The 25,599-nt window shown below is 43.4% G+C and overlaps 1 protein-coding gene across 1 annotated transcript; it reads right to left on the bottom strand.

Moving 5' to 3' along the window:
• Positions 1–15: 15 nt before the first annotated feature.
• On the bottom strand, positions 16–23,595 carry gpr39 (G protein-coupled receptor 39). The gene is made up of 2 exons (XM_046403992.1): positions 22,348–23,595; positions 16–1,224 (listed from the first exon to the last, which is right to left on the bottom strand). Exons 1-2 carry the CDS (start codon positions 23,129–23,131, stop codon positions 731–733), a joined length of 1,278 nt encoding a protein of 425 aa, XP_046259948.1. The 5' UTR covers positions 23,132–23,595; the 3' UTR covers positions 16–730.
• Positions 23,596–25,599: the final 2,004 nt, after the last annotated feature.

Here is a 25,599-nt window from a genome sequence, read left to right as displayed (position 1 = left end):
AGTTTGTCTGGCCTGTAACCAGACAGACAAAAGTCCATAACCTTAAAAAAAAAAAAAACAAGAAAAAAAAAGTATTCCAACCCAAACCATGTAGCGGTTAAGCCTAACCAAACCTTTGATGGGGAATCAGACCACAAAAATTTGTCATTTTATGTATTAGACTTTAAGAGTCTAATACTTGAACACAGTGAACAGCGAGGATACTACTACTACTGTTATTTTATGATGTATGTCAAACCTAGACTCATTTCTTACTAGAACATCATTTTACAGATGTTCTAGTAAGAATGTGGATGTGAAAAGTCCTTCTGGATGCCAAAGTCACCTGACAGCTCAGTGCTGGTCCTGATAGCTTGTTGTTTGCACTACACACTGTGCAGTCAACAGGAAAGCGTCATGTGTCACCTGGCTAACTGATCTGTCGGAAAGGGCGAGATGCTCAGTGACATGGTGCTCCACAGCGCCACCAGTGGTCAGAAACTATATTATCATTTTATGACTTCATGACATTTTCACATTCTCAAGTTAAATGTCTCTTTGGGGAGTCTCATCACGATTGCTATTGTGCCAAATTGTCCGTTGAACGCGATCCCTTAGTGAAATTCCTGACTGAACTCTTTGTACTGTGGTTACTGTGGATAAACATGCCTCTATATTTGTTTTTGATGGCACAGCACAAGCATCCCTGTTTACTTTCTTTTCACCGTGTTGCATTAAATTGTACAGCACATCATATTTCAGTCTCTGATGGTGCATCTGTCTTTATTTTGTGGACTGAATCAGACTCTTCGGTCATGCTGAGAGCCGTCTGAGTGTTTGAAGCCACTCCTGAGTCACTTTGATGAAAGGTTGTGAAGGTTGGAGGGGTTTTTTGTCCAAGTGTGGACTGATTATCCCTGTTGCGACGAAAAGACTTTAGCAGGGGCCGGAGGGAGCGCGAAGAGACGGCGTGGGATTGTTGCACGGTGCGCTTGTTGGCGTGTTCGATGGTGAGCTGGCACCGCAGCACCTGGACGAAAACCTCCCTGAACTGCCGGGAGGAGAGGTTGTAGAGAAACGGGTTGATGACAGAGCTGAGGTAGAAGAAGGTGTCGGCCACAGGGTGGAGAGTGACGTAGCTCTTGAAGTAGAAAGTAGTCCAGCGGGACTTGGGCACGGCAGCCATCATAAGACGACGAATCTGGTTGGGAAGCCAGCAGACCATCAAGGACCCAACGATGAGACCTGAGAAAAAGAAACACAAAACATGAAGAGATAGGAAAACTTACAGAAAAGGAAGACACGTGATCTGCATACAGTGCTTAACAATGCAAGTCCACTACCTGTTTGCTTTGTCACATGCAGCCCATTTGATAGTCAGTGTGAGCTCAGCTTGTGGGAGCTGGAAGTCAATGCGTAACTGCATGGTACTGCTTCTGCCTCACTGTGTGATACCAGAAACAGGTTTGTTTGGCTCCTCTGCCATCGCTAAACATCATCAATTATCAGTTCTTACACCGTCCATCAGTTCAGGTGTTTTCTCCCAAAACTAATGTAATCTGACAAGTTGCTCTATGGAGTTCCTCCAACGAGTGCCCTCCCCTGTTCTCCGCCCGCCTGAGTCCTGTGTTTCAGACAGCATCTGTCGCCCCCCTTTAGGGGAAGAAGACAGGCTGATCTTATTGAACACGACTGAAATCAGGCACAGTACAGTTTGCATTGCTTGCCACTTGGCCACAAGATTGGACCGCAGTGCACTGACCTCCAGGACAGCATCTGTGACTACTAAACCAGCCTGTTTACTTATCTCAACTGTCTGGTCTGAGTCATGCGCTTACTCTTCGGAAAGACTAACACATCGTCATTCTCTAATCTGGTGTTTATCCGTTACCCCTGCAGCGCTTTAATGGGAGTTACGCTGTGACCGAACAGCCTTTCCACGTCTACAAAGTTATCTGGCTTTAGACATGACTTCCTGCTGTGGACCACAAATATCAACGCATTTATTTAGAATACGTCGTCCAAGACCGCTGAGAGAATTATTCATCCCGGCGTCGTGTAAAGGTCTGTTCACAAAGAGCCAGATGCAGGGGGTAACAATCCCCCTTCATGTTTGTTTACATGTATACTTACCTGCTAATGTTTATTATTAGTGACAGACACCTACATAAAGACTTTGGTTCAGGTGTGTTTATTCTGTTGGACGCAGTGATTATCACTTTCTGCTAATCTGGAGTGTCAGCAGGCTTTGATCACCTCGCATCTCGAGTTTGTTTCTCTCACAGGTCCAAGAGACAGCACTGAGGGCTGTAGCGAGCGCTGACTAAACAAGGACATATCATCAGTAATTCTGTGTAAAAGTGACTCGAGGTTGCTGAAATGCTAAAGACTTTTTTATACTGTATTGGCTCTGGCTTAACGTAAAGCACGACAAATACTAGAGAAATGTGGCTGTTTTGTCACCTTGGAGCAAAACACTGGAGCCTTTATGAAGTGTGCTCCCACCACATTTTCAGGCCGAGAAAGCGGTGGCGACAGATTTGTTCTTATTGCTGTTAGGTCAGGCTGAAATATCTCAACGATTGTGAGATGGGGGGGGCACGACATTGCTTGAAAAGCCGACCAGACCACTCATTTGACCGTCAACACAGTCGGCACATCGGCTGTGACAAAACCAGTACTTGTGAGTCATAACTCAGACTGAACACAAAGACATGAGACACATAATGAGACATATTTTTGGACTCAGTATGACTTGACTGGCTCTGTCTTATGCCAGACGTCACCATCTCCTCATTATGAGACAGACAGTGATTTGATGGTAATATGACAGGCCTTGTATAAACGCTAATGTGAAGTGGATAAAATGTAAAGATGCATCGTGATTTAAAGAAACACACGAGTGGTGGCTTCTTTTTCCTTTCCTTGAAGATCAAGTGTCATCATCCACATGCTAACGTTATCGCTGTGGGCTTGTTTACATGCTGCCATTAGCGTGCAGCTTAAAGTCCCACTGTGTCAGTCCCACAGCGGCACTCATTTGTCACAATGCAGCATGGCCACGTGACACACAGCTGCAGTGTGGGGGGCCAGAGGCCAGTCCATCAGCCTGCCAAGGTGACGCAAGCCCCACAGCGGCTCACAAGAGCGATGGATGTGGTGTCGCTAAGCAGGGCCGCTCACCTTAGCATCACGGCTTTGTGTTTGGCCCAGTGGCTTTTTAACGGTGGAAACAAAGAAGTACAGCTACATTAAAAAAAAAAAAAGCGATGGAAAGACAGACCGACAGCTCTCTCTTTCTCTCTAAGTAATATTTGTGTCAAGCAAAGCTTCATTTCCTCTGCTCCAACACACAAACTGAGTCTGTTCTGACAAAGACAGACCTTTCAAAATGGCCTTTATTTCCATATATACTTCATCTTAACTAATAAAATACTTTATTCAGTGTTGCTCTAACTGATTTTCCCTTTGAGGTGATATTAATGTTAATTTAAGACGTAGTAGTAAATGAATTCTTGTCACAAACCCAAATACTGCTCGGCCCATCTGAAATTTGCAACACATTCAACTCATTAACTCAGAATCGGATCAGAATTCCTTTATTTATCCCCGAGGGGAAATTCTTAACGATTATTTCAATGTTTGGACCTAACGGGAGGCAACACTCAGGTCAGCTTAAAGCCTGCAAACACTTTGTCCAGCACTTCGGCGTCAGATTCTCTCTGCATGCCTGCTCTGCTGAGTATTTAACCGGGAAGGACAGACTGACATCAAAATGCAAGATGCTTTTCATCAGAAATGCTTTCTGCTTTCATGGGCTTTTAATGGACCTTTACAGCAAGAGCAGAAGCCTTCAGCAATGAAGAATCCACATCAAGCTGTTACTTAGTGTTTTATGAAATTTTAAGAACGTGTGCAGAGAAAGACATCCCGTCACGTCCCGCCCGTAAAACATGTGTGATTTACCGTGTCCACAAATGCTTCCATCAATTCAGTCTTCAGACAGCAGCGCTGACACGACCTGGAAGATGACACATCATCACTTTGTGTTCACGCATTAGCAAATGTCACTGATTGGCCAAATGGTGATGCTTTAATTGAAGGCGGTTTTGTTTCGAGCAGGATGTCTCATGACGCGTTGTGCTCTGACATTTTAAAAACTTCAGCGGGTTGACGTCATTGAAGGTCAAGTTTCCAATTTTAAATCCCTGTTATCTTTTATTTCATTAGCCCGCCGTTTATCACACACTGATTGCTCTTACATTTGAGTTCACTTTAAATCAACACCTGCTAGCAGCTTTTAGCTAACAGTTTTGGTTCTGTAAGAAAACAACGATCATCATCAACACATTTCACCAACACCAGATGCAATAGATTAACAATGTTCTTTATAAACAGCATAATAATTAAAATCTGGCATCTCCAGTTTTGCTGGGTGTCTGCTGTGTGTAAGTGAACAATGTTTGCTAACAAGTCAACGTTAATATCTTGATTAGCAGGCAGAATATTGTGTATGTTTACTCTGAAGACATTTTGCATCCAACAAAGTTCGGTAAAGTAGGTAACTACCCCGGGGACCACAAGCCTTCAGGGGCCACAAGGGCCCCTGGGTTCCCCGTGTGACAGTTAGTTTGTGCTCATTTGAGTTTCCCTTCACTTGTATTGATTTAAAAGTGATTCTGAGAATTTCCCCACTGCAGGACTAATAAAAGGTTATCTTATCTTATTTAAATGATGCCTGATTGTCAAAATGTACCTGATTAAACGCTTGCTAGATCAGCTTAATTGTTTGAGCTATATCATGAATATGTTATATATAAATCATTCGAGTCCTGCCTCTCATTGGTGGAGTTTTGTAGCTTTGAAAAAGTCTGGTTTTCTACACTGAACAGTTTGGTGAAAGCTTGACATCCTTATGAATTGCACTCATCGTCCAAGTGATGATATTATCCATAACACACAGTCCACTGATCCATTTTCAATAAAACTTGGAGGGATGACGCATTTTGGCAGTTAATTCTGGGGTTTAAAAATGTATAAAAATGTTAATGGTCCACTAAATGTCTCTTGGAGTGATGGTGCAGCTTGTTACTGAGCAGCCATCGACGTCTTACTCTGATTGAGGCACCAGCTCATGTTTGAAACGGCAGTATCTTTCTTTTTCCGTCTTAAAGATGGATTCTTCTTCTTCTTCTTCTTTCTTTTTTTCTACCTGTCACGTCAGCTCACTGATCGCAGTCTAAGCGTTCATCTGGAAAATTGCCACTGAGTCAGCACAGATCAGTAACGTCCCTGCGAAGAAGAGAGTAAGTGGTTGAAGTGGTGAAAGTGTGTGTGTGTTTGTGTGTGTGTGTTCACTGCACTCTTGTGTATGTGTGAGGCACTTACATGTTGTTGATAAAACTTTATTATTATCATTATTATCATTCCACTCTTGTCATCCTGCCTCAAAACTGCAGTCTAAGCTGGCGGTTTCATCAGCGCTGCTCCCACAGCTCGACGACACACACACACACACACACACACACACACACACACACACACACAGACACACACACACAGCATCACTGTCTGCCTGCCGCAGGCAATACATAAACTGTGCTAATTACAACGCAATTAAACAAGATTATTGGAACAATTAATTGTCTGTCTGTGCTGTAATTGGAGTGTGTGATGGAGCTTAGTGCCTCGGTGCAGCACACAGTTGGGGACAACAGGGTAAGTGAGCTATTGTTTCAGCTAAACTTTGCATTGTTAAACACACGCTGACGGACTGAAGAAGTCGTCATTAAGTCCTCAAAGCCTGTAGGAGAAGGAGACAAAAGTGTAAACCTTGACTTTAGAAGGGTTCATCTTTTTCTCCCCCTTTATAAGGCAGCCTGTATTCATCATTTAAAAAGAAAAGACAGACAGAGAGAGAGAAAGAGAAACCGGAACTGCAGATATGCAAACCGTGGTTACGATAAAACTCATGCAGACTGAAGCGGCTGAACACTGAAACACCCCAATGAGTCCAAACAGCTAAATCTCACCTATGGAAGAGTCTGAGTTGGAGCCTGATCATGACACTAAGTGCCCTGTGATGGAATGAATATTCAGCAGCACAGGCAGAAACTCCTAAACGATCACTTTGAAATCTCTGCAGCGGCTGATGTGACTCCTTCACTCGACTCTGTTGGAAGCGAGCTATCGGCTCCAGAAATATCACACACCTGCACTGCTACAGGCTGCATACAACCTCCACATGAATGTTCAGCAGGGGCTTTTCTGAATGCAAAAATATCTTTCATAACTCACGGAGGAACTTTTCAAATAGAGGGCATCGCAACAATATTGATGCTCTTCATTTCCATGATTGGAAACGGCTCTGAAGACTCAAACTGAATAATCAGGAGAAGTGAAATATTTCCTCCAGTATTTATGGAAACCTGCCTGACTGTCGCCTGGAGCTGAAACCAATGCATAGCCGTGTTGATTTCATCTTGATTTAAAGCATACGTCAAATATATGCAGTTATCCAAATGAAAAGTGTTAATGAAGGAGAAGGTGAGCTTATGATGAAATCATTCAGATTTGCATGATGAGGGAAAAGTGAGTGAATGAGCTCGGAGCGGCGTGATTATGAAACAGTTTTCACCCTCAGAAGCTTTCAGTTTCAGTCTGCATGGGATTTACTCTAACATCAGACAAAATATACTTATTACCTCTCTAAATACAAAGCAAAGCAGTGACTGTATCACTGCACAAAAATATTACCTAATAATAATAATAATGATCACTTGGTCCTATGATCCTATTGGGTCCATTTGTATTGAGATGGAAACTGACACCAAATTAATAAATAGTTAACAGACAAGTTAGTGATATATTCTATTTAGACAAAAGTATCGGGCCACCTGACCATCACACCAACAGGGACTTCAATGATATCTCATTCTAAACACACAAACAGCTTTGCAGCTCTAACAGCTTCCACTCTTCTGTGAAGGCTTTCCACAACATGTTGGAGTGTTTCTGTGGGAATTTGTGCCCATTCATGCAGTAGAGCATTTGTGAGGTCACACACTGATGTTGGACCAAAAGGCCTGGCTCACAATCTCCGTTCCAGTTCATCCCAAAGGTGTTGGATGGGGTTGAGGTCAGGGCTCTGTGTGGGCCAGTCAAGTTCTTCCACACCAAACTCATCCAACCATGTCTTTATGGAGCTTTGCTTTGTGCACTGGGGCACAGTCATGCTGGAATAGAAAAGGGCCTTCAACAAACTGTTGCCACAAAGTTGGAAGCATAGCATTGTCCAAAATGTCTTGGTATGCTGAAGCCTTAAGATTTCCCTTGTGTCTGAATACTTTTGTCTATATAGTGCATCTTAACGTAGTGTGTTTAGTAAAAAGTAAAAAGCTTGTTGTTTTAACACACCATTTTAATCATTTGTCGACTGCTTAAGTTGTATTTTTGACTTTTCTCATAACCTTTTACAGGATTTTGTCGTGTGTGTGTGTGTGTGTGCGTGCACGTGATTAATCACTATAACAAACCACCTCTGTCCCTGTGAAGAAAATGAAAATATAAAGAGAGAATCAATGCCATGCAGCACACTGACTTAATAAGTAATCTAGTAGCTGCCTCATTGATCTGGTTAGATTTCCTCATCAGACACTGGATGAAGTTGTACCAAAAGTCTGTCCTGTGGATAATAAGCAACCTGTGATGAAGGCAAATATTATCAAAGTCTATGTGACGGCGAGTACGAATATCCCCTGACCCCACACACACTGTGAGAGGAGAGCAGAACAGAAGCACTGTGGATGATTTACACCCACTGAGAGCATAAAGGAGATCTTTGTAGATTGGAATTTTGGCATATCAATTCTATAATAATGAGTTTTTGAGTTGCCAGATGGGTGGATTTAACTAACAGGCCAGCTCAGAGAGTGCCAGGTAGACATCAGTCACAGCCAAAAAAATAACGTCTTTAATTTCAAACGGCTTCATCAGACATTAACTGATAATTCTTTCAATTTTCTGGGATTAATTGTGTTATCCTCAGACTCGTCTGGGACCAGTAAGGTTAAACCACGAAGAGTGACTGAGAATTGTTTCGTTGAAGACCAAAGAAGGTTTTCTTCCTGCTCTCTAACAACTGTATTGAATTTATTACATCTTATCCATGAAAGCCTCTCAGACTGTTTATTTATGAGTCTGTCAGGCTCACATAGAGTGATTTCCTCCCCCCCACTGCAAATGGAGAAAGAAGTGACCGTTTGTAATGTTGGGCTGAAATCCAGGAAGAATGTGGACGAATTAATTTGAGGGCTAACAGAAGATCCTCAGTCATTAAAGCACTTGAATAGCTTGAGGAAGTCGCAGAGGAATATTATTCATTATTTATTTTAGAGGAGATTTTCTCATGCAGACGTGGGTGCCCGCTGACAGATGATCCTGCTCTGCAGATTCATGTTTGTTATATTGGAAAGGGTTTGGGTTTTTTAAAAAAAGATGTTCTTGATCGGAGCCGTTGGTCTAATTATGATGCACATCATTTTCTTCACTGAAGGTGTGTTTTCATTCACCTGTGGCAGAAAGGCAGAAAAGTGTTAACTTGTCGCTGAGGTGGAAACTTTGTCCATTTCTGTCATGTTTTCAACAGTCAGCTTGTCTTTTAACTGTGTCGTCTCATGTTGCCATCTGCTTCTGGTTTCTGGTCTTCTTGTGTTTCTTTAACCATCGTGGGATTTATTCCTGTCACAACAATAGCAGGAAGAGTCTGACTTTATATCCTGTCGTGTTTCAGTTGCTGGGGCAGCTACATGTTTGTAAAACATCTGACGGTGGACGTTTCATAATCTCATAACTGATCTTTTTTATGTATGCAGATGATGTGCTTATATTCTCTGCTGCAACATCGGCTCTGTATGAGCTGTCAGTCTGGCATTGGCTCCGACTCCGAAGAAAGACAACAGGATTTTTCCAGTGGGTTGTGAGGTCGAAGGCTGAGCTGACAAGATGTTAGCATTTTAGGCTGCGTGTAAAGTGGAAGTAAACATGCAAGCGGGCACAATCAGAGGCAGGTTTATCCGATTCCTTCATAGCAAAACTGTAGTTCCTGTTGGTCAATCCCACATACGTGATTGGTTGTTATCATCTACAGTCAGAACATTTGCTGTTTAGGACAAATAAGCTCAGACTGGACAAATGAAAATTTGCTTTCTGTGTGGAGAACAAACGCAGACACGCTGGTGTATTTTGCTGGAGACAGTTTATGTCTGTAAAGTCTCTTTGCTGACTGGAGTAAATAAGCACAGCCTGCAGTCCAGTGATTAAATTCGTGAAAATAATTAAGAAAATTATAATTAATGAAGTCAATTTCATGTGACGGCTGTTTTTAATGTATGGAAATATTTTTTAGACCTTTGCTTCTCACTTATTTTCTATGTTTTGGAAGCCAAAAAGCTTGAGTTAGTCCTGTCAGTGATGATAAAATGATGTAGTTTCACTCCACATGTTTACTCTGTTCATAAGGGATTTGTAAAACTGCAACAGTGCAGCACTTCTGAGTCAAAATACTGCAGGCAGGAAACCGAGACAAATCCTGCAAAGTGTTTGAGACCAGACCCAAGATAAAGACCAGCAGGAAGTGCTTCAGCTCTGAAAGACACTTGACTGAATTTGATTACTTCGAATGAATTCAATTAAAAGAGCGGAGCGCCGAGTGTACTCATAACACCGCATTCCCACTCACAACACCTCACAAAAGCCTGCATCAATCACACTAATGCTGAAGAGGACATCAGACTGGAGCAGATGTTGGTTTTACCCTGATTAAATGAAGGTATCGCAACAATACTTCATTTATTAGGTGAGCAGAGTAACAAAGAGGCAGCTGAACACGATGTCTCCCTTTTCGCTTTCATCAGTCCGCTGTGAAAAAACGTCTTGGCAACAGCAGCCGACTTGGAAGAGTCTGCGATTCTCTGTTCATTATTCTAGTTTCTTCTTTAGAGCAAAGAAACAGCTGGTGTTGGAGTGGATCCATCTTTCATATTACACTTACAGAAAAGGATGAGGAAAAAGAAGGAAAACAATAGACTGTTCCGAAGCATCACCTTCATCTCCTCAACTCAACTTATAGCTCCAGTCGGTCTCGAGTTAAGTCCTCTGAAGCCACACTTTGAATTTTTATCATATTTCTGAATCCATGTAAGTGCTTTCATTTAGCTGGTATAACTTTAATACTGAATCACATGTTTTGAAACTTTGCTTTTAGCAGATTTATAATTCCTGACTTCTATTCTGGATGCCAGATGGAAGCTCCAGCTCGGTTGAACTGAACTTTTCCCCATCGCTTTTATAACACAGAACAAATGTGAAAAGCAGGAAGTGAGCGTATATTTCCACAGCCTGCTTACTGATGTTAGCTGCACGGTGGGAGGAACATAACATGAGCGAGTTTTCACTTCACACTAAACTGAGTGTCTGGATTTCTACCTGACAAACTCAGTAAGAAGTTTGTCTCAGTGTGCTGCCATTAAGATGGCATTTAGCATTTAGCTTCACCAGTCCTGACTGAGAAGATGGCCTCTCGATGAGTGTGGACACCTTCATGTGAATGAATCCACGTCATCCTTATTTACCATCACAGACTAACACGCAAACCGTACAGCTGCTGATTGTACCTCCAGCTTTTCTCACGGTGTGTGTGTGTGTGTGTGTGTGTGTGTGTGTGTGTGTGAGGTTTACACTGGGTCATCTGTTATCTCTGTGCAGGGATCATGTTTTTGTGCCTTTAACCTTCTTCTGAAGGACTCATTTTTCTTCTCAAAGTTTTTCGTGTCATCAGAGGTAGAAGTAATCCCACCAGCTAACTTCACTGAGCCACCTCGTCTTCACAGCCGCACCTTTACGACCGTCAGGTTTTAAAATAATTTATGAATTAAAGTGGCCATTGCTGTTCATCCTGTGACGAGAGCGACGTGAAGATTTTAAAAGGAACCTGCTTTGGCCGCAGTTCATCCAATCTCCTGATCAACCAAGAGCGAACAGTTTAATTCTTGATATGTCTGTGCTTAAAACAAGTAATCCTGACTAAGATGGATGTGTTGGCACCACTGACAGATGGGTTGGCTAAAAGAAATAAAATTATTAAACTCTCTCTCCACTTCTTTGTTGAGGACTCATTTAAGATGGGATTTTAGACGCATGGCAAGATATCAAACGTAACAGCAGTGCTTTGAATCTCGTCTGCCTGTTTGTTAAAGGTTAGCCGATCGGTTCTGCTCTTAATATGTGAAGAGATGAAGAGGATAAAACACTCAAAATAAGAAATTCCGCCCTTTGACAAAGCAGTTATGTGCTTTGTATCCATATATATCCATAGCAACAGCATTTAATACTGAAGACAATGTTAACACGTATGGATACAATGTCATCCCTGATTATGAAGTTTCCATGTATAAATAATCATCTTTACACGTCTTGCACCTTCCTGTGAGGTCGCGTTTCCGACCACCTGATGAAAATTCACTCTGAGCTCCGTCACCATGTGGTTTATGAGAACCTCCTTGTAAAGTCCTGTTATCTTGTGTTATTGTGTCTTATCTTAGCATTAAATAAGCCACTGAAGAAGTTTCTGTTGTGAATTAAAACACGATTCTTCACGTCGATTTCGCTGCAACACAACAAACATTAGAGTAACTGAGTAGCAGAAGCCCTTCAGTGACACGTTTCCGTGACTCATCCGACGGGGCAAATCCACTGTTTTTTAATTGCTTTTTAAGAGTGAATGTGATAAAACAGGCCAGTCTGCTTTGATTGAGCCAAAGCTCCTTGAAGTGCTGCGTCCCACAGGACATTAAAAAGCTCCTCCAACCCCACCTGCTCGCTCTCGAGCCTGCAGCTTCACCCTCGGCAGCAGCCAACAAGACAAAGGCCCCTCATCAAGGAGGAAAGCAATTTTCCGACTTGAGCAGTGCTGTGATAGATTCCTGAAGAGAGGCAGCAGCTCCGGACCGGTTTTTCATTTCTCACTCTGACTTTTTTCTTATTGTTAAATGAAGGCGTGTTGTGTCTGCGATGACCAGCACCTGCTTTGCCCATGGACACACTGTGAATGTTTGTTTTCCTAGAAGACACAAAGTCTCGATATTCAAGTTTACTCCTTTTTTACACTAACTTCTACTGATGAGATTATTACAAAATCACACAGAAGGACCAGAATATCTGGACAACTACCGGACGGGTCGCCATGCGGCAGATGTCATGGTCTCCTGAGGATGGACACCGATAACTTCGATGATCCTCTGACAGCATTAGGTTGACATTTGTAGCTTAAGAATCAGCTGATCTAAGAATTAATTTCATATTTACTGATCGCTGATTTGAATTCGAACGTGAACGGGACTGTGTCATAAAATGCTTCAGTGTGTCATGAAATGTTAATGGCAGAAAGGATGAGCCTGCTGAGTCTCCCACAGTGCGAGTTGTGTGCTGCGAGCGAGTGCAGACACACCAGTTCAAGTCCCCCGTCTCATCTCTCTTCAAGGTTTTCAGCGCTGAGGCTGGCAGCACGACTGTGGTCTCACCTCCGGATCTGAGGGTTCATTGGACTGACTGAAAACATGACCCGCCGTCTGCTCTTAAAAACTAACGAGGGGAACCACTCGTGGATGTTAACTGTTTTATTAATGAAGGTGTGAAGGTCTTCAGTTTATTCAGCTCGTCTAAAATAAAAAGTGCACTAATCTGTGCTTTTGTGAATGTGTGTGAGGGCTCACTCGCTGTAATAAACCTGCAGAAAATTGTCATGTTAGCCTCTTTAAGTTCTCTGTTTCGGGTTCCTCTTTCCATCCTTATTTCCAGCAGTAGCAGGAAGCTTTGTTGAGCCAGATCAACATGACTTAACGTGATCTTCCCAGTTAATCAAACGTTGTTTTCTTGCCACATTTGTTGGTTTTCCTAAAAATGGATCAGTTGACTTTGTGACAAATTCACTGAGAATTATTATCTGACTTTGCAGTTTTCTCCTCAGCTTTCCTCAGGTCTTTTGGGTAATTGTTTTGGTTGCTTCAGTTTTATGGCTTTGTAGATCATCATTTGGTTCCATCATCACCCTCATTAATCAAACCCGCTGAACATTACTTACTCAGCAGCAAATAGGAGGCAAAGTAAATGGAAGTGGAGCAGTTAACTGGTATAAAAACATTCCTCTCCAGAGCTGATGGACGCCAAAGCAAAGTCAAATGCACAGTGAACTTTGCCTTTACTTTACTCAGGTGTTAGTATGTCCATGTCATGGACGCAGCCGTTTCCTCATTACAGAAATGACAGCACCTGTCAGTTTTCGTTCTGTGAAACCTAAAATACTAACTTAAAAAAAAAAAAAAAGTCAAAAACTTCTTGTCGAGTCAAAATGTTGAAAACTGAGTGACTACGTGGGAGAGTAAGATGTGGAACTGATTGCCTCACATCATCCAAACATCATGCCAGGTGCTGGCACTGACTCCAGCATCCCAGTGTGTGTGTGTACAGTATGGTGTTGTAAAACAGCAAAGTAAAAGTAAACACACCCACGCAGTGTAACCTGTGATTTCCCTGCGGAGCCCTGACACAGCAGGAAGCTGCACAGTCGCCTCCTCAGCCACATGCAGGATTGCCTCCCAGGTGGTTTGGTGAGTGCAGGCTGTCACTCGCAGGAATGTTTGCCTTCAGCTATGCTGGCTGCCGAGGGGCCACGGGGCTCTGGGGCTGATTACTAAGCTGTGCGGCTGTCACAGTGCAGGGAGGATGCCAGGAGACGAGGGAAGCTTAGGGACGAGGGATGGTGAAGCACACTCATCGAGCTGTCCAAAGAGGCTCAACAAATCCTCCTCGAGGTTTATTTTATATTTGATAGCAGCAGAGTTTGAGAGAGGCCACCGGAGCAGCACAAACAGGCCGCCGGGGAGTCGGGATCTGGTCAGACACAATAAATAAGCCCCATCGATCCACAGGAGGGGGGGTTCATGGGGCTGTCGCTGCAGTTCACGAGCCGAGGCTCCGTCCTGTGAGGTCGGTGGGAAAGTGGACGATGGGAGCAGGGAAGACAACACGAGACTGAGACCGACATGAACCCGCCACACTGACAGACTGTTTTTTTCTTTCAGGAGTTACTTCGATAATAATTGGCAGTATCACCACCTGCCTGGTCTTGTAGTTCAGTTAATGTTCTCTTAAGCTGCCCTGAATTATGTCAGACATCTGTGAAAGAATTTGTGCCTGTTTTGCTGATGTTTGCCCCTGCATGACCAGCACACGATAAGCCGTGTTTGCACTCGGGTGGAATTACAAGGGAGCATTGTAATTCCCCCTTTATACAAGCTTTTGTAATGCGCTCTCACAGCAAAACCCAAGTCTGAGTTTCACTCAGAATAACGAACCAAATCGTGCCTGCATAAGAATGAAACATCAGGGATTTTGTATCTTAAAGCCTCCTGAATTTGCTCCCATTCAACTTCCACTGCAGCCACCAAAATTCTCCTGCAAACTCCAGGCGTGCGAGTGTGCAGTCTTATATTTACATTTACATTTAAATATTAACAACAAATCAAATAAGTGTGTGTGTGCTTAAGGAGAATTATCACCTGATGCTGCAGTTCCTCTCAGCTCTAAAGCTTTAACGTCTTTCAGCTCACTGTTTCGGTTTCGCTGCCCTCACTGGTTCAGTAAGAGTGTCGTTAGTAACATTTTCTCATTACGTTTTCAGGAAACTTAAACCGTGCTGCCGACTGTCTCATTTTGACGCAGAGGTTTGTTCTCATACCGATGATGACAGGTACCTTCTGCAATCGCTTGTAAATCCCAGGTAAGTTTTGCTGTGTTTTCGTGTTCATTATTCATGCCGGCTCACTGAACGTTTCTTTTATTTAAACGTCTTTGTTTGTTGAGATCGAGCAGAATGAAAGAGCTGCTTACTCCAGCCTGAGGGCAAACGTCTCCCACACACACACACACACACACACACACACACACAGGTTCAGGTGATATATTGGTATGTAAGTGACTTTTGCCTCCCTCAGCTGTCTGGATTATTTTGTGTTTTGTTTGATACTCAGCAGTGATAACGCGGGCGAAGACGCGGGCTTATCGCTGCACGCATCTTGAATAAAAAGAACTGAAGAACAACATCAGCTCTTTTGTTTTTCATCTCTTCACATATTCTGCCTCACAGCTCCCAATACAAATGACCGGTGAAAGTCAAAAGGTCTCAGGCCAAAGGCTGAAGGCGGCGAAACAGAATTAAAATTCATCTCCCCAGTGTTGGTTCCCAGTGACTGAAAATAACTATCTAAAGCAATTAACCTCCTGTCCTGGACGTGATGTGTGGGCAACTTAACAAGGATGTTCGCTGCTTTTAATTACTCTCCAAAGTCGCACAGCCCAACAAGGATTAAAAAGTTATTTCAAGGTAAAGAGGAGCTGTGACAGGGACGCGGCCACTTGAGAGATCACTGACATCAGCGCTTACAACAGGACCGACTGTGTTTTAATGTGCACCAGAGAGGAACTCGCTGCCATGTGCAGCAGGCCTTTTTTCTGTCTGCCAACTGCAATAACAATTCATATTCAAATCCAACCTCAGGTGATTCGAAGCCAGCAGCCAGCGAGGAGGAGCGTGTCGTGACCCTCGCGGTAATTCAGTCAGATTTAATATTCCATTATGAAGACGATGATGTCCATCGCTGCTGCTTCAGCTGCTGTTTGTGTGCACGGAGCTGCTGTGAGTAGCTCTGATGGACGTGATAATGTGGCTGTGAGGCCTGGCGAACAAGCAGAAGTGTTCACATCGCTCACTTCAGCAGAAGTACTAACACTTCACTGTGGAAGTTCTCCACTGCAAGTAAAGTCCTGCTTTCAAAAGATATAATCAGCAGCGTTTAGATGAAACGTCAAAGTACTCAGTGTATACTCGTCATGTCTGATGAGTGTGTATTAATATTATTGCTGTGTTCGTGTGTATGTTGAATTTTACTGCTGTGGAAGTTGTGCAGTTGTGTAGTTTAATCCACTGTAGTGCATCGGGTGTTTGTCGAGCTTTTCGTGAGCTCAGCTTTGTAGTGATGCATTTTCCAGCTAATCCAGGAGCAACAAGTTTTCAATTCAGTTTCTCACAAACAGTCACATTCACAGTCATCAAACATGGAGATGTGTGATTTTGGGTGGGAAAAGTGTGACCTGAGGAACTAAAGCGGTCAGACAAGTGGAGTGCAGTAAAAAGGTCCACATCTGACCCTGAGACGCAGTGGAGTAGAAGTATAAAGTGTAGAAACTGAACTTGTGTCAGAGTAAACATATTTATAATTAGTCATGTGAATGTTGCTTGGCCATGTGGTTATTGGTTAGCTTAAAAATATCAGCACCACCTTGTTTTAAAGGGTGTGAAAAAGACCGACATGACACCATCGCAAGCATGAGGAAGGCTAATTAATTAACAATCATTAAAATATCTTAGTGATTTTACAAAGTATTTTTTGTGCAAAATATCGCTTTATCAGTAATATCACAACACTCTGGCTGGTATATTGAAACATAATCCTCATCAATATTTATACAAAACATTAATATTCCAGCCTGCTGGTTACGAGCAGAGTAATAAACCCGATCGTGTACTGAGACTCAGGCTTGCCAGGTCTGCGGTTTTCCTGCAGACTTGGCTTACTTTCAAAGTGCTGCTGCAGGCTGATTTTGTTTGACCCATTTTGCATTCAAATTATATGAATAATATCTAGAATAACAAATCCATATTTTGAATGAATAAAATTATTTATTTATAGCCAAGTCCTTAAAACTGACCCCAGATCAGCGGGTACACATGGCCTTATGCCTGATGGTCTCCACCTTGGTGACGCCCACTAACAAAGTAAAAATAAATAAATGAATGAATTAAACAAACAAACATGGTCACCTGATTAAAAATCAATCAAGACTGTTGGGTTTTAGTCTCAGACCTCCACCTCCAGACCTCCAGAAGTCTGACTGTTGTGGCAGCAGTACAGAAGGGTGGAACCTTCCAATAAACTATCCATCCATCCATCCATTTTCTATACCGCTTATCCGTCAGGGTCGCGGGGGAGCTGGAGCCTATCCCAGCTGACTACGGGCGAGAGGCGGGGTTCACCCTGGACTGGTCGCCAGTCAGTCGCAGGGCCAACACACAAAGACAGACAACCACACACTCTCACACTCACACCTAGGGGCAATGTAGAGTAGCCAATCAACCTAATGTGCATGTTTTTGGTATTGTGGGAGGAAGCCGGAGAACCCGGAGAAAACCCACGCAGGCACAGGGAGAACATGCAAACTCCACATAGAAGGGCCCAGACCGGGATTCGAACCTGGAACCCTCTTGCTATGAGGCGACAGTGCTAACCACTGCACCACCGTGCTGCCCTTTCCAATAAACTAAATTAACAAATAATAATCAGAAACTAACTTTTGCAATGAAGACTGTGCTTTCAAACCCTTAAAAAACCACAAGACTAAACACTTCAAGTCTTTTGTGCAGAATCTAAAGGAGGTGACGGACACACAGTCAGCCTTGGAAACAAGAACCATTTCAGAGGATTTCCCAGCAGCTTCACCTTAACTCAGAGGCGCATTTCGTCAGTCCCCGGGGGAATCTATTGGTTCACCAAACCACCTGCAGGAACATCTTCATCAGTTCGGTGCTTCACTACAGCGCCGTCAGCTTTCTGTTCGTGCAGCAGCCTGTTTGTTCTCTCTCTTAGTTGTGAATGTATGTGAAAATGTGCAGCTCACATTGGAATTAATCGCTGCAAAGTGAAGTGGAAACAGCAGGCGGTTGAAGACTGCAAAACTTCAGCTGCAGGTTCTCTAAACAGAGCTGTGACAACGAGCTCTTACACGCCGTACCGCCATCTTGTGTCGTGTAATGTTGTTAAGCAGAAAACTAAACGTAAATGAACTGTCTGCCTGGAAAGAACCCAGAAGCTTAAAATCCACAGCACAACCCCAGTTTGTCAGTCTGTTTGTCATCAGTGAAAGGCTGGTTAGACCGAACCAAACCATAAAATCGTGGATGTAAAAACCAAAACAATTAGCTGAAAGACGATAAAAACCCTCGCTCATCGGCTGACAAATGTTCTTCATCATCAATATGGTGATAAACTCCCATTTCTCCTCCACAAACGCCGTCGTCATCCTCGTTCTTTTCTTCCTGCTAATCATCACCTCAGCCTTCCATCCTCCCGATTTCCATCACATGTTACGTCATATATGTCACCATCTCCGTCAGTTAACACCAGCTGATGTGAATATGTGTGAGAAGGTTGAAAATGACATCCTTAACAGCAGGACGGAAAACAATTTCGTTCTCTCAGGCAATTGAGCTAATTGTGTGTGATGGATAAAAACCCTTTTAAAGCACTGGCTGTAACGCCGCTGACCCCTCCTTCCTCATCTGTCTGAGGTAACCGCAGCACAGAAACTCAATTTGATTCGCGCCTCGTCCAGTTCCAAACACATAATTGGACTGATGAGGATGTACGACTGACTGGTAATCAAATCAGAGCACAACTGGGCCCTGCCAGGCTCCTGTACTCAAGGGACTGGAGGAAAATTAACCAGATGTGTTTGATCAGACTGAATATAATGTTCAGTCATTAATTACACTGAACACGAAGAAGAAACAAGCTTTTGTGTTAGGCTGTCGTATCGTGTTTAAGGACAAATGGCAGAGCGGTAAGCAGAAAGTCAGCATGTGTTCAGAGGTTTTTCCAGATTGAATGCCTCAAGTGCGGCGGACACACGGCCGTCCTGAGGACCCGAGCCTCCTTATGGTCACATTTCTAACCCCTTTCATCACGGGGGAAAAACATCTTCTGGGCTTAGGGTTAGCCCTAACCCTAACCCTTCTGCAGCCAAACCTCCCAATGAAAATGACGATCTGAGATGAGGACATTAACACTTCTGAAGGATCACCGAGTGCCCCATTCACAGATGAAACCAAGACAATCTTTAAATAGCCTACGAGTTCAGCATCTTTGGTTTTTTTTTTGCCTTTATTTGTTTGGATTCTGGAAAACTGGCACCACTAAAACTGTGCTGAATTAGCTTTTAGCAGGTCCTGTTTGCTGTGCACACATGCATAAATCACTGGATTAATTTGATAATGAAGGAAACTGATGAGTCTGGCATTTTCTGGAGTTATAAGGAGTGTAGTTTTTCTGTTTTCAGCAGATTTAAGGACGTTTAATCAAAAACGTGACATCTTTGTGAAGTGTAATTCACACCTTAAATCTAAAGAGTGTGTTCAGAGTTAAAGGAGGTTTGACTGAGAGAAATAGTGGGATTTTTTGATACCAGTTGCATCAATTGGATGCTAAATGTTTACTACAAAAACTCCCAGTGCACATGTCTCATTTGGCTGATGCAGTTCATGTGGCACTCGCCTTCAAAGCAAAGAAAAATGTGAGTCAAGCTGCAGTTTGTCTGGACTCATTAGTGCTGTCACAACCCCCGAGGCTGGACGAAGGAGGGGAAGAACACACACACACACACACACACGAGTTGCAGCCAAAAACAAGTCGTGTTTTGTAACTAAAAAGACAAATTAAACACAACAGAACCAAACAGGAAGGAGAAGGAAGCCAAAGAAGAAGAGACTGGCTGACTGCCACCAGATTAAATAACCTCCACAGGACCAGGTGGGCTGAATGTCCCTGACGACCTGACTCCGCCCATCAGGCTGCAGGTGCAGGAGGCCTCATCAGCGGGTCTTCACATGTGTGAGTGATTAATAAAATGTAGAAAGTGTAAAGAAACGCAGTTAGAAGTTTGCCTTTGAACTTAAAGATATAATATGTCCTCACTTTATCATTTCATCCTGTTAAACCAAACCCGAATCAATTCATCCTGAGTTACATATGTTTACACTGTAGCTTTTTTTAGTCTGTTATTTTACACACACGGTCAATCTGGTCGACCTGCTTTCTCTGCGCTCTATTGTGCTTCATGTAGCATATTTTATTTTATTTAGTATACTTTCAGTCTATTTTTCCTACTAACACTTAGGCCTTGTTTGGTTGTTTGTTTGCGTACTTTTTGACTAACCTACACTGCAGTAATGGGCTACTGCATGATTGAATGTCTCTCTGGATCAATAAAGTATCTGTCTGTCTATCTGTCTGTCTATCTGTCTATCTATCTGTCCAGTGGACATTTGTGTCAGGAGCCAGTGAAGACGTTCCTGAGATGTCACATTCAAGTGAACTGGATGTACGTAAGGATGGATGGTCAACCTGAAAACATGAAGGCTGGACAGTTTTACTATTTCACTTTGTAATTTGTGTGTTTCCACAGTTCATTGTCTTCACTTTCACACGTATCTGTGGTCGACAGTCATCGTATTTCAGGGAAACATATAGCTTCTGTAGATGAAACACAAAACAAAACACAAACAACGTTGAGCTCGTAAAACAACCAGCCAGGTTATGAATTCAGTCACTTGTGTGTGAAACTGACCCATAAACGTACACAGTGAATTCCAGTGCTGTAATTTAACGTCCATGTTTTCCCTTTTCACCTGACTTTGATTCATCCTGATCCAAGCTGTGTCCACTCCCTGCTCTTGCATTTTACAACTGCTTCCTGGTTTCCATGTGCTTCTTTCTAATCAAGCTTGATGCTGATTTTTGCACCTGACTGCATTTATTCCCGTGTGCTTCTTTAAACTTCAGAGAGCGTTGCTGAACTGACAGCTGATTTGTGTCACTTTGTTCTCCGAACTCGTTGCTCCCAGAAACAACAACAACGTCCAGCAAACACAGAGTGACTAGCAATCATCTGGAGTCGTGTTTCCGGCCCACATTTACTCTCGTTTCAACTCTGTTTTGGTCTCCAACAACTCCTGAAGGAAATGTTTGTTTCTTTAATGGCTACAAGCTGTTTGTTTCTTGTTAGGTGCTGGGCAGGTAGCATTCAGTAGCTTCTTCAGAAATTTGTTGTTAAGTAAAAAGAGTTAAGTTTCAGGTCTAATAACTGGGCTGAAAGAATCTAAAACGTTCAACAAAGCTGAGGGTTACTGCACAAGACGCCTCTCACGTTAGGCAGCCATTCAATTCATTAATATATATAAATAAAAAATATCAGTAAGTGCAGCTTTTAAGTTTGTATGTTGCAGACAGGAAAATAAAACTCACTTTCCTAAACCTTTTCTAAGAAACTGTGACAGATGTTTGCACTTTATGCAGGGAGTGACAGTGAAGTTCAGAGTTTCCTCCTCCGGCGTCTGGAATTTTGCTTCCTGTACATCCTGTTTCTTGTGTGCGTGCTGTTTATTCATGCGCTCGCTCTCTGTGACCGCACTGCTGCGTGACTGAGGGACTCTGGGAGTTTATCTGCTGCATGTATTAGTGTGTATCCTATCTCCTCTGATTTCAGCCTCTCTGCAGTGTGGTACATCTGCTAACATCTCTGAGTCCCTCCCTCCTCCTGTCCACCTCTAGCTGATGTTCACCAGACCAAGACGGTGCTGATGTCCTCAGGATGTCCACCTCAGTGCTCGCACTCTGTTTACCCTGCAAATTCTGTTATTAAAATTTTTATCTGACTCAACTATTGGTGGTTTTGGCATCCGCTGCACACCTGACTGACAGGAAGGAGAGTCCTTCTCTGTGGGGTCGTTGGTGAGATCTCTCTCCCTTTCTTGTCTTTTTATGGCAGTACTTTTTGTTTCGTTTGAGAGTTGTGAAAGTCAAAACGTGGACATGGAGCCCTTTGATATGTCAAATGATGGCTGACTTAACAAATGTGTATCACACATGTTGTCATATTTTATTTTAACTATGACTAGACAACATGAAAACACCGAAAATCTTTCTCCAAGGCTGAATCAACACACACACAAAGCTAAACAAGCAGCACTTACTATCCTGAGATGGTTTATCTGCACTGTCCATTCAGTTTAAGAGCACACCCTAAACAAAAGCAGAGTGTGTGTCAGCATGTGCGTAAAATCGCTTGGGTGGTCATAAAACTGGAAATAAATTTGGTTTATTTTACTTCCATTTGGCACAGAGTCAAAGTGATGTCTGCTGCAAACAAACAAAGAGGCTGTGAGACACGTCTGAACATCCTGAGCAGCAACGGTAACAAAAATCACACCAACGCACACGTCGCCTTACATGGTGGACCAGATGTAACACCCTGTAGCACTTCTGTTAACACCTTTCAGATCCCAAAAGGTATTAAAACTCAGACGGTACACTCGCAATACAAACAGACACACACAAAGAGCTCTGAAATAATTTCTTTGATCGTACACGGTTGGTGGAACAACACGGTCGTCTTTTTTGAAATATAAAGCCAACAACCTACCAAGAAAAATGATGGTCTGCTTCCTGGCCATCTTGACCTTTGAACTTTCGTGCTTGCGTGCCCTCTGAGTCCCATTGATACCGTCATCCACAGATCCAATAGGTTTTCGAAGGACGAGGATCATGGCCCGGCACATGACAACCACGCAGATCAGCACGATCATGTAGACGATGAACGCCACAAAGATGCTGGTCCTGTACATCACCCAGCGCTCCCTCAGATTTGTGCAGAAAGTCAGATTCTGGACGGGCGTATCAGCTAGGAAGGGAATGTGTCCCTGCATTCCTGTGGCGATCAGCAACGGCAAGGCCACGAGCACGGACACCAGCCAGGCGAAGGTGATGAGGGCAGAGGTGCGTCTTCCACCCAGGGCTTTGAAGCGAAACGGGTGGCAGATAGCCACATAGCGCTCAAAGCTAAGCGTGGCCACGTTGAGGATGGTGGCATAGCTGCAAGCCTCGAACAGGAAGTTGTAGATCTTACAAGAAGCGTTGCCTGATGCGGATGAGAACGGGAACCAGATAGCACTGTAGAGCTCCACCGGCATGCCGATGAGCAGCACCAACAAGTCCGAGCACGCCAGGCTGACCATGTGGTCGGTCACATTCTTCTGCAGGTAGCCATTACATTTCAGCAGTTGTGTCACTCTGATGGTGACCGAGTTACCCACGATGCCCGTCACTAGGATGAGGCTGTAAAGGACTGTCAGGAAGATTTTGATGGAGTCACTGGGTTCAAGCTCATGCCAGTCTTTCTCGTCTGCTATCTCCATTTCTTCACTCATGGTTACGGAGTGGCGAGTTCAGATTTTCCAGGTATTGATTTTTGTCCTTTTACCTTATCAGCTCTACTGGGCGCAGTCCCTGTGATTAGAGCCAAGATCCAGAGTTGAGCTCTTTTCCAAGATAACAACTTACACTGAAGACCTTTCTTTGTCTGGAATAGTTTGTGAGACTTCAAGGGCAGAATTCCAGTGGGTGGGAAACTCACAACAGGTCTATCATCTCGGGACACACTAGTAGAAAATATCAAGACTCTTCAGTGCTTTCCATGCTGTTCTAAATGTTCAAGTTCTTATCCCCAAAAGTCCAGAGTGTGGCTCCAAACCTGGTCCATTGTCTCCCAGTCCTGATGATCATCTGGGATCCTCAAGAGCCCTCGTAGGTCCCAGTCCAGAGTCTGGTGGTTTCACCTCAATCTGAGCAAAGTGTCAGCCAACGTTTGACTCACACAAGTTTCCTCCTCCCACATATGAGGGCAGGGCAGTTAAACATTAAACCACCGCCACAGGAAACGTGAGTGTTGCTAAAACCAAGTGACATTCGCATCCCGGTTGTTTTGTTTGAAGGTAACGGTAAGGATAAAGATAAAGCTGGACCCCTTAAACATGGCTGAGAATGAAGACGGGACACAGCAGGCAGTCAAAAGTGGACGGGGTAGTTTTGGCAGGGAAGTTGAAAAGTTCAAACAGGAACTAGGCTGAAGCAGTCCAGGCATGCGTAGGTGAGCTCAGATCACCAGGCCTGTCAGAGATAGTGTTGACATGAAGAAAATGCAACGTGAACTCCTACACGAACAGAATGATGGTTGTGTCATAACACGGCTGACGAAGCGATAATCACGGAGCTCTTAGAGACTGGTGTTTTAAAGATAATGACTGATTGCTAAGTCTGTTTTTTTCCTGAGAAGAACATTGGCTGCATTAATCCACACACGATCCGTCTGTCATTCTCGGGAAAAAGTCAGGCACATATCTGTTTCTGCTTCAACAGATAGGGCTGAATGCCTACGGGTTAAAGCTGATTAGGTGAAAGCCTCGAGTGCCCTCTCTCTGTGATTGAATATTGTCAGAAACCAGCAATTATACCATCATGCTCTGCACGGCATCACGCTGCCAGCCAGATGTTAACTGTCAAAAGTGAGCAAAGTAAAAATCAAGGTTGATTGCTCTGTATTATATCAAAGCTTCTTAATTTACGTCTCAGATCTCATTTGAATTATGCCTCATATGTCTAAGAGTAATTGCAGAGAGCTTAACGATACGTTTCTTATACCTCAATAATGAGGTGCTCACGAGTGAGAGACTGCATGAAATTGTCTTTGTGACTTTGAGATAAACACCTCGTGTGCAGTGTTGCGCCGCATGCCCGAAATCACCGACAGCTGTTAGATGTTAAAGGAAATGAGCCAACCTAAAATGGTTGACAAACATGAGAAGAGCTTAACCAATGAATAATTATTTACATTACAAAACCAGTCATGCGTTGGAGCGATAAGAACAACTCTTAGCCTACGTGGAGCTGGCTGCTGTATAAAAAAATGAAAGCAAAGTCTTGCTTGAGTTTCCATTTGACACTGAAAGCAGTAACAGGGTCAGATTCTAGTTTGACTTGAAAAGCTTCAGGGAGAAGATATGCCGTACTCTACAAGACCTAAAATATCTCCTGTTTCACGTAACGGCAGATTTTACTCAGTATTTAGACATCCAAATCTGATGCATGCACTCTGCAGCACAACCCAACAAGATTTTTTGGCATGCGGCATCTGAATTCACAGCCATCATGCTGCACTTTTCACCGAAAGTGAAAATGGGTATTGCTGCTGTCTTCACTGAACCAAGTACTGTTTTTATACACTATTGTGAAAGAGATATTTTTCCACACATCCTTTTCAAAAAAATCTCTACATGAAATGGAGGTCCTTGCAGGTTTCTGTCACTTGAGCAAACACAAGACGAACGGCCCTGAACCTTGACGTGTCTGAATGCAACTCGGCTTCTTTCAGCGCAACCCGCAATCGGATCCCAAAATGGAGCGAAAGAAAAAAAAGTACTTTACGGTGACAATCCCACAATTCAATGGGCCGCATTTCACAGATGTGAAAAGCTGCAGACGCTCAACTCTCCAGCTGACGGTGGTGAATACGTGTCCGGATGAATGAATGGTAAATGGACTTTCATCTGTGTGGCACTTTTCTGATCCACTGACCATGTTCACTCACACACACACACACACACACTGATGGCAGAGGCTGCCATGCAAGGTGCTTTCCATCAGCCATTCAAACACACTGACGGAACGGATTGAACCACCAACCTTCAGATGGATGGATGGATGGATGGATGGATGGATGGATGGTTGTCCCACCATTCAACAGCGCTCACCAATGAGCAAAAGGAGTGGCTATGAATTAAAGTCTACAGCCATACTAGCTGCTCTGGGGATCCTCAGTTTTTGGGTTGATCATCTGAGG

The sequence above is a fragment of the Scatophagus argus genome, chromosome 11 (assembly GCF_020382885.2).
Source record: "Scatophagus argus isolate fScaArg1 chromosome 11, fScaArg1.pri, whole genome shotgun sequence".
Lineage (NCBI taxonomy): Eukaryota > Metazoa > Chordata > Actinopteri > Scatophagidae > Scatophagus > Scatophagus argus.
The sequence above is the reverse complement of the archived record's forward strand: the minus strand, read 5'-3'. Positions and strand labels throughout refer to the sequence as shown.